General features: G+C 42.7%; 1 protein-coding gene across 1 annotated transcript; it reads left to right on the top strand.

The window, feature by feature from the left end:
- The first annotated feature begins 6,710 nt into the window (after window positions 1-6,710).
- masp2 (MBL associated serine protease 2) lies at window positions 6,711-10,176 on the top strand. Its single transcript, XM_084016555.1, has 6 exons — window positions 6,711-6,780; window positions 6,856-7,078; window positions 7,159-7,336; window positions 8,182-8,313; window positions 9,328-9,524; window positions 9,711-10,176. Exons 1-6 carry the CDS (start codon window positions 6,773-6,775, stop codon window positions 9,870-9,872), a joined length of 900 nt encoding a protein of 299 aa, XP_083872681.1. The 5' UTR covers window positions 6,711-6,772; the 3' UTR covers window positions 9,873-10,176.
- Window positions 10,177-10,478: the final 302 nt, after the last annotated feature.

Raw genomic sequence — 10,478 nt, 5'->3', positions numbered from 1 at the left:
TCCCTTTTGACCCTTTCAAGGCTATATTTAGACCAGTGGACTATAAGCCTATTGATGACAAAGTTTGCCAAACAACAAACCATTCTTTTTAAGTCAAGCGAAGCAGCAAGGCAGAAGGCTATTGTATAAGCAGTGGAGCAGAGGCATCGGTGGGTGGTGTTGTGTGGTCTTCTGGTGGCAACGGGAAACATGTAAAGATTAATTATTCTGTGCTCCGTCGACCAGCTGATTGACTCTCACTGTCAACCAATCTCATCCCGTTATCTGTTTAGATTAATTGGTGTATAAACTGTATGTAGTTCAAGGTTGTAAAGACCAAACTCCTTCACCAGGTCGTGAGCCTCAACTTCCACTGGGATTATTGTGGCAAATATAACCGTCAGAGTCACGAAACAACACATCAGTGATGTTCAGTTGTAGAATACCGATCTTATGAAGAGGCAAGCTGATTAGATTTAAAATGCAAACTGTGCCTGATGAGAGAAAAACACTTGAGTCATCGACACTGACATATAGCCTCTGTGTATGATTTTCTATCACTTAGTGCTGCTGTATTACAGTCACTAAGCTGCTCTTGGTCGTGATGTAGGGGTGGGAGTTACCATGGCGAGTCATTATAGTTTGGCTTTCCAGCGTCGGACTCCTGACCCGGAGCCCCTCGTGTTGATGGTGTCATTAGAAGAACAGGAGCGCTGCGACGGAGAAGAGGCGCCACAAGATGCTGTTAACCGTCTTGTTTAAACACTCCAGTGTCCTGTATGATGTGTACGATATAGATCCCTAATCACACGGGTAACACTCCTGTGATTATCCACCAGAGCCGTCCTCGTCTGGCTCAGCCTTTTGTACCTGTAATAGATCTGTTGCCACAGCAGCAGATGAGCGTTCCAAGTAATGTTATTTCCCCCCAGTATGGAGCGCTGCTTAAGACTATTTTCAGGACAATTGGGCCCTTGTGGGATGGCAATACAACTGATTGCTGTTGCTCTAACAACATGAAATCCCCCTACATCAAATGGTCTGGACCGCGATGCAGAAACACACACACACACACCATCCTAAATGTTGCCACAGCATTACAAGTGACAGTGATGGTATTCGTTTATTAATGCGACGCGTAGCCCTCGCTGCTGCCGCCGACGGGAGTCATGCCATTACTCATATCGGAAATCCATGTTTAATGTTCAGGCTGACCATCATTTTTCTCCAGCCTAACAGACTCGAAAATGTTTAATCAATTATACAAGAAATAACCCACCATTAATATCCCTACTGGAGTTATTGAGTCGTGGCCTGTCGGCGCCGTTACATAGCTTCATATCAGTGACATGGGTGCTTTTGCAACGAGTCGATGTGCTATTAAAATAAGGAGTTACTGCTGATCAACTTAATAGATTTTTTTTTCCTTTCTTTGAGGCATTTTTCTGACTTGGGAAATTTACTTACAAATTCTCTCCTCACCCTAAATAGAAATTCTGTTGTTTCGTGAAAGAGAGCCGTTTGAAACATAATTAAGGGGGAAAGACACGGCGCCGTCAGGCCCCCTAATGAAGGAAAGGATTCAGGGGCGAGAGAAGCACCTGTGTGCCATTTCTCATCATCGCCTGTTCGCGCCGACGTCACCGAATGCTTTAGTGCCTCATGGCAGTCCACTGAGTCGCTGAAGCCGGGGCCCGCTTGAATTAGCAAGGAAATGACCGTATTTGTTATCTGTGAAAAAGAGCCGTGCAGGACAAATCTAAAGAGTAATGGGCTTGACGTCAGGAATGAAATCCAGCACAAAAAGGACTCAACATGAATTAATCAGGAGCCATTCTGTATCATTAGCATCTGGTGATGCTGGGAACCAGGATGAGCAATAAATTACACACTGAACATGTGGCTCTAGTATTTGGGACACTTTGGGGTAAATATGCCGCCGCTCTGTCACCGCGATATGCTATCAATCCAATCATCCTTAAGTGAAACAATACAACCCTTTTTAAACATATTTCAGTGCATTTAAGATTATTGATTCAAATTTTTTTTTTAAAAGCTGTCTTTCAACCCTTGCAATATTTTGCTCTTAACATTTATTCATGAATGAAAGTGTGGGACTGTTAAATAGGAGCATATGTTTTCTACATAAGGGTTTACACAACAGCATAATTAACCACATTTACTAAAAATTTCACTTCACCAAAATATTTTTATTCTAATGTGCAGCCTTCATCATTAAACAGAATATATTTGTCTTGTTATTTTTAAGAACCACAAAAAAAAAGCATGTATTTTGTAAATCCAATCTTTCAAACCGAACAACCACTGGAGATTTATTTTGGAAAGGTTTGCCATTTTTATAAATATATATATATATATATATTTTGCTCATGTTTTTCCAAATTGTCCTCTGATTTGTGTTGATTTTTCCTTTCTGTTTTCTCTTTGAACCAAGACGACAGCACGGCACAGATTTATTGGTTGCATTCATTTGCAAGTCCCATTTTTACTTACGTCGTCTTCTCTGAAAGCGAAGTGAGTGTTTTCCTGAATATTGCCCGGAGACATCTCCAGGTGTATTCTTATTTGATGCCATTTGATGCATTCTCTGTGCCCACGCATGGTAAGCAAGAACAATGGCCGTGTTAATGGCAGCAGTAAATGGAACCTGCTGTTTCCCTGCGAACAAAGAAAAATGTTAATATATATTGACGGCATTCAATCAATTGTGTTCCTTTGGCTCGTGAACATCTGGCCTCCAGGCAGCGGTGCGGTGAATCCCTGGAACGACATTTGAAAAACCTATTTTCTCTTGTTCCGTGAATTACATGTGGATGTTCCCGCCAGCAGCAGTTTTACATTGCCTGCACCGATAGCTGAATGAGTATCTGGTACTTAGAGACATCTTGGCATGTGTTGTTCCTAAACCGTCTTTTATTTGAGGCGTATGCCGTTGAAGCCGAAAAACCCTATCGTGTCTGCGTAACTACAGTGGACGAGCAAATTACAGTGGATTAACAGCACATTGTTCCTCGGCGTGCAGCTAAAGTGACACATCCCCACTTATTCAAGTCCTTAATTACAGTTTACAGCATGTGGGTGGTTGAGACTGCTGTGATTGCAGCCGATGTATAGGAAATAGAAAACAAGGGTGAAAGCAACCCGAGTGGGATAGCATGTCTGAGAGCACATGTGTATGTTTTTTGTTCAGAGTGAAGTGTAAATTGTGTAAAATGAGGGGTAGAAATGAAAGGAACGTTTCTTCCAACATCTTATTCGACACTGATTTGAAGCTTTCTCTCTCTGTTCCCGCATCTCCATCCCTGCCTATCGTTCTCTGGATACAAACCGCCACCGTCCTTTACGTCTTTTCACATTGATCTCAGGCTGGCCTGTTCTCTATTTAATGGCTGACTGACTTCCTATGAGGAAGTACTTCGTTAAGGCATGGTACGGCGAGCAGATGAACCAGTGCTGTGAAGTGAGTGACTGTCTGTCTCGGGCACATGGCCATTCGAGATGTGATCATGCTGAAATCCAAACAGCCCTGTGCCTTGTGTCTCCAAACACGTTTTGAGTGCACACTCAGCTCCGTGGGTTGGAGGGAATTATCCACGGCCGGTGCTCACCACCGACTTTGGTCTAGCAAAAGTGCTTTGTTTCATGATGCACATGTGCAATACCTGCCCCGACACACACCCTTAAGTCTTTATAATGAGTGTTTTTTTTTTTTTTTTTGCTTTGAGGATGGGCTCCAGAGTCACATATAAGCTCTTCTTTTCACCTTCAGATTCTGGCTATTGCAGGTACAAATGCAAACTCATCAATGCTGCATCAAAAAACGACAAATTGACAAACTGCTGATAATGCAGTTCCCTGGGTAAAATCTTCTAACAAACTTCTTTGAAGGGAAAAATCCACCACAACTTATTCAGTTGATTTGAGATGGAAAAGCAAATATCTACCAATAGAAAACTCCTCTGTAGCTGGAAAAGCTGAACGCTGAGGCTTGAATTGATGGTGAGTGTGTGTGTGTGTGTGTGTGTGTGTGTGTGTGTGTGTGTGTGTGTGTGTGTGTGTGTGTGCTGTCTCCAGTCCACAGCTAGCAACAACAGCACAAATGTTTTTCACACCTTAAGTTGTGACCTAAGGGTGGGGAACGTATGACCTGGGGGTATGAAAGGGTTATAAAGCTAAAAGCATGCAGTAAGGTGCTGGTGTCAGCAGCTGTACACATTTTAGAGGAAGAGGTTGCATTTTCTATTTTAGAACAGTCATCATCATTTTTTCCCTGTCAATAAAGCAAACAATTAGTATATTATGAAGGATCAGCTGCCTGGAGACTTATAATTACTCCAGATATGGCATTTCAGTGCCGATCGCTGCAATGACATTTAGATGATGGACGGGTTCTCACAAAGGCAAAGCTTAAAACTCAGCTTGAAGCAAAGGATATTGTTCTTGACAATATTATATTTTTGGAAAATGTGGAAGGTTTTCCGAAAGTCATCCCCACATTGGCTTAAAGAGATCTATTCGTGATCAGAAAATAGGATTGTTGACTCATTTATGATCAACGACAACTAGAAATAAAGGTATATTTCCTGATGACAAACACACACATGTAGAAAAGGCCCCTCGATTCCACGATATGAACATTTACACAGCACCTGATTTGTCGTCGACAGTGGCTACCAATCAGGTTGGAGCATTTCGACCAAGAGAGTTATGGAGCAGAGGTTCAATGCAGCCGGAGTGTTATTGTTCTGTTTGTGCAGTCGAAGGGAAAGTTCATGTGGAATTTTAAGAAGGTAACGATGCCTGGAAGAGATTAAATCCTTTAAATCAAAATTCAACGTCATGCTAGGAGCCCAACTAGTGAAATATGTACTCTTGACTGTGTTGGTAGAGGTCAAGTCTAAGAAAGACGGGAAACAAGTAACATCAGTCTGTCATTCGATTATTAAAACAGCAGATATTCTTTCATGAAGGAGGTTAGTGAAGATCTCTCCTTACAGTATAACTGGGTTTGTCAGGATTTGTGTCGCTCCTAAGGGGGAGGGGAAGTTGCAAAAACTCAGGATCTTTATATTTTCACCTTGAAGATCCCACTGAGTTCTCTGGAAATAAAGCTCTTTGATTGGCATTTCCACTCCTGGAGACCATGGAAGTGAGACTCTGTGTCTGAATGACGCATAGAACATGAACGTCACAATTATGAGTTACTGGGCGTTGGGTTTTTTTTTATGATTTTTGTTTTGTGTCAGAGGGTGTCACATCTGCTGGAGAATCAATGGCTGAGTGGCAGCTGGATGACATCCAAGAGGAGGAACATGTGCCATAAGTCCAGACTCCACAGTGGCCCAACAGCCCACCAGCTCACAGTCAGGCGAAAAAGGAAAAGGTCATGGCACCGCTCAAAAGGATCCATCAGAGAGGTCATTTGTAAAGAGGAAAAAAACATTGATATTTATGTGGATAATTATTATAATTAATTTCAAACGCTAGCCATTAGTGCTTTAGTGTTGAGGTAATGGGGGTTGGTCATTACAAGCGTACTAATCATGTGGCAGGGTGAAATGCCCCCATCACCATCCATATGCCATCAAAAACACACAGCAGGAATTAATTGTAAAACCTTTACAATGAAGTCTGACCTGAAATTTTAAAAACAAAAACGTGATTCAGTGTCGTTTCATTCACTGGGAAACTGCTGTTGACGTCCCACGGACTGTTTCCGCCCCTGTTGCAGTAATTATGACAAAAGGACTGCATTTATATGGCGGGCGCTTTTTCTACCTTAGCAGACAAAGTGCTTTACAGTCTCACACACACACACACACACACACACACACACACACACACACACACACACACCAATGGGGACAGAGCTGCCCACTGGGAGCAATCTGGGGTCAGTGTCTTGTCCGATGACATTACGACGCGTTGACATGAAGTGTCGGGATCAAAGCCAACCACTTGATTAGTGGAGTTACCTCCTGAGCCTTTTTGTCATGAGGACTTCATGTTGGTGGGGTTGTTCTGCTTGGCCTGGATCTGTGGCCCCCAAGGCCAAGTCCTCTCACTGCCCAGACCTGCCATCCTCGAACCATCCACCAGATGACCTCAGAGTTTCTTGGTCACCTGACATCCTCGCCTACCGACACACCTGTTCCCACTTTCCTCATCAGCCATACACCTGAACTTCCCCACCTTTGCTCTCATCTGTTTCCACTTTCCTTATCAGCCAAGTGGCCGTGTGCATCATCAACCTTGGTTGATGTTTCCTTAATTCAACATTGTTGTGGGTCAGTCTAATTAACTTTTACGGCTCACAGCGAATTAAAGTATGATACAGGTCAAATGTAAGCTGAATTTATCTTGAATACTTAATTTCAAGGTTTTTATGTTACATCTTTAATTAAAAAAAATACAAAATAAATTCAATTTACCAGTTTTTTTAAATTTTGGACAACAAAGTCAGTGCCGGTCTTCCTCCCTGTGTTCGATGGATGCCGTGAGTATTTTTAAAAATAGAAGTGTCATATTCATCGAAACTATAATTTCTCATGTGTGAAAACTGATTTCATGTGATAAAACGACAAGAAAGGGTGCAAAAGAATAGACTGAATATTCATGACTCTCTCACTGATTTCTGTGACTGAGGAGGATGATGACAAACTGATCATGTGCCCGTCTCACTGTTTACCTAAATGTAGGCAGCTGGGTTCATTTACCCTGAGGGCGAACCGTTCCAAAACACGCAAATATATCTGGGGACCGTGCAGCCAGCATGACCAGGTGAGTGTCAGTTAGCATTTTGTAAAAAAAAGAAATCCTTGAAAAGCTGCTGCCATCACACCTAATGTTGCCCAGTGGGCTCTGTCTATTTGTCCTGTTTTCCCTCCTCCACGTTTCGCTGAGTGTGGAAATGACAGGGTTGTACGGTAGCTTCACCTCCCCTGACTTCCCTCAGCCGTACCCTGACAACCAGCTCCTGATGTGGAATATCACCGTCCCCGATGGCCACAGGGTCAAACTCTACTTCGGCCACTTCAGCGTGGAGCCCTCGGACCAGTGTGAATATGACTACGTCCAGGTAAAAATGCTGGAGAAACTCCAACTCCCACTGTGTCTGCTGGAGTCATTAAAACAAGGCCTCTGACCTTGTCAAACTAGGTTTTGGCAGAGGGGAATGAAACCTTGCGGTTCTGTGGCGAGGAGGAGAAGAGCTATGAAAGCGCCCCGAGGAACACCATCGTCCTCTCGGCCGGGAACCTCATGTCAGTGATCTTTAGGAGTGACTACTCTAACGAGGGACGATTCATGGGCTTCCAAGCATTTTACGCCTCAGAAGGTGATGCAGGATAGTGACATTTTGTTGCCAGGAGGCAGATAACATTTATTTTTTTGGTGGGTGTAATTGCACTGAGAAATGTGTAATTCTGTGCGAAATAAGAGAAAGATGGTATCATATGTGTACAGTAATGTTTTTACATTTAGAAAGAAAGAGACTTTAAACAGAAATGCAGTCGTGACGAAAGGCACACAATGTTAATGCGGTAACAAACAAGTTACTAGAAGGCACTTATGTGTAGGATTTAGTGGCATCTAGTGGTGAGGTTGCAGATTGCAAGCAACTGAATACATCTCTGCTCAGAAAACTACTCTAGAGGACCGGCTCTGTGTGTAGATATAAAGTCTCATTCGAAGATAATGAAAACGCAACAATTATTAGTTTCAGGTGAGTTTTATTAGTTATTAATACAATATTCTATTTTGGCCAATATGTCCCGTGAATCCTTCACTGCTCCTTTTAACATTTAACTATTGGCTTATACAAATGCAATAATACTCATATACTAGTAACAGCAGTTTGATAAATACTTCTTGCCATTTTTCATTGTCCTCGCATCGTTATATATGATAAACAAAAACATTTCTCCCAGATAATTTTATTTACATTTTTTTTTTCATCCAGTTACTTTTAGGATTTAAGCGTTGAAGTGGTTGTAAATGTAGTTTGCCGTCCAACTTTTTTTGTGTGGACTTGAGTAAAGACATACCAGTCACATTGCTGGTGACGGCTAACATTTAGGTTAAAGGTGTGATGGTAAACATTTAGGACGTAACATCCATTTACATGAAGACACTTTCTCCATTTAAAGTATGTTAGTGTTTCTCTCTTTCCGTTTCCATCAGATATCAACGAGTGTCTGTCCAAGATAGACGGGGAAAGAGTGTGTGATCATTTTTGCCACAATTACATCGGTGGATATTACTGCACGTGCCGACAGGGATACCTTCTCCATGACAACAACAGATCCTGCACAGGTAAGAGCCATGCAGACGAAAGCTCAAGAGGCGTGTTCATCTGGGCAAAATCAAAGTGCATCAAAAACCTGTGTCGTGAAGTTCAGCGTGAAGAGCTTTGTGCACGGCCTTTGACCCTGTATTGATCTCTGTAAACACACTATATGACGTTTCTCAAGCTAAATATGCTGCTGCTCGGCTCCCCACTGTACACAGGAGAAATGACTGCAACAACACGGCAATAATGTCAAGCCATTAATGTGTATCCACTTACTCTTTAGTGTGTTTGGCTTTAAAGTATTTTAGTTCCACAGCTGTTGTTGATTATATAAGCAAATAATGGCCTTCAGTTTGTTGATGTGGTTTTGAGTTGGTGAAAATGACTAATTTCAGACTTTAGTGAGAAGCGTGGATGGAAATGAGATGGCGTTGTAAATTTCCTGACATTTCACACGAGGCACAAAGTTGATAATGTTCTAGATTGGATGTCATTCTATCGTAGTTGGCCGGCGCTGACTGATTTCAGGCTGAATAAAGTAGTTGATCTCTGCCAGCTGGTGGAAGGCAAAGGGTGACAACTTTCGATTCCCCTGAGAAAATCAACCTCGGAGTGGCATCAAAAATTGATACCTGTGTGCGGCACAAACAGGGCACTGACACGAGGTAATTAATCACAATTACCAGTTGATGTGCCTTAAATTATTATTCTTTGCCGGAGGAAAAGAGGGTGACTAAACAAATCATGCGCTGAATGGGCAAAAATGATTATCTGCCGAGAGATTGTGCTAATTATATGAATTACAGGAACTCAGCCTCTTCGTAATACTCATTTGTTTTTGTCTCCAACAACATCTGCACAACTCGCCGGAGCAATAATGCAAACCTAAATGAATCCCATCATTTATGATGCCAGGAAAATGTCTCAATTGACGTGAAAAAATATTTTTTTCTGAATCACTTTCATAGCCAGTACTTTTGTTCATCAGAAGGCCTATTCAAAATAACAGCGACTGAGTGTGTGCGTGTCCGCCACAGTGCCATGCCCCAGCCAGGTGTTGACCTCGCCGTCGGGGGTCCTGACCAGTCCGGGCTACCCGAGCCCTTACCCGCCCATGAGCAAGTGTGACCACACCATCCGTCTGCCTGAGGGCTACCGGATAAATCTGCAGTTCCTGGAGCCCTTTGACGTGGAGCAGCACTCGGTCGCCCCTTGTCCATACGATATGCTGAAGGTTAGTCATGTGACGGCAATGTATTCCTCCTCATGCCTGTAGAGGCAGTTTGTTACCGACTTGTCCTTCTCGGGGTGATATACTATACGGGCCGTGCCCTTTCCTGCATAATTAACTTTGGCTGGACATAAATCAGTCGGGCGTTTTAATCAATCTTCTTATTCTGATGTTCCCCCGTTTTACAAGATTTCAACAGCCGGACAAGAGTATGGACCCTTCTGTGGCTCGACGCCGCCCGCTCGCATTGAGACAGGAAGTTACCAAGTGCATGTGGCATTCAGGTCCGACCATAGCGGGAAAAACAAGGGATGGAAGATCAAGTACGCCAGTATCCAGACTGAATCCTGATTGGCTGGTCGACATGAACCACACATGTATGTATACTGATACCTATCTGGAGATTTTACACTGACTTTTACACTTTGGCAACTTGTTCCAACCATCTGAGTGATGAGTGTTTGATATTTTGTTTGAGGCTCACGATACTTGAGCTTGACATTATGTCACCGGAGCTACCAAATTTTATAATTTCATTGAATGCATCCGATTTCCGATCTAATTGCTATTGTTCATTTCTGCTGCTATAATCTCACCATCCTCTTTTGTATGAGGCGTTTCATTGTTTTTTGTTATGTACGAATAAAAAGACTCAAAAGACACTTTGACTTAAACAAAGGCCGAGTATTCCTCAGGTACTGTGGCTTAACGCGAACCATTCTGCGCTTTTAATGCTGCGGGCAGAAATAACAAATTAATTCTGTGCCGTACTCTGCAAGTCAGTCGGTCTGATCTAAACAGTGGTGAACGTTGGTCGTTTAACCTTCATACATTATGCAGCTTGTTCTCGGCAATTCAAGCTCCGCTCCTCTATCAAAACAGCTATTATAGAGGTTCTTCAGCATGAAATTGCCTCTCATTTGACACCTTTGCATTCACGCGCTAACATTCCCTCCA

This window comes from Eutrigla gurnardus (assembly GCF_963514095.1).
Source record: "Eutrigla gurnardus genome assembly, chromosome: 8".
Taxonomy (NCBI): Eukaryota; Metazoa; Chordata; class Actinopteri; order Perciformes; family Triglidae; genus Eutrigla; species Eutrigla gurnardus.
This window is presented reverse-complemented; position numbering and strand designations above follow the sequence as displayed.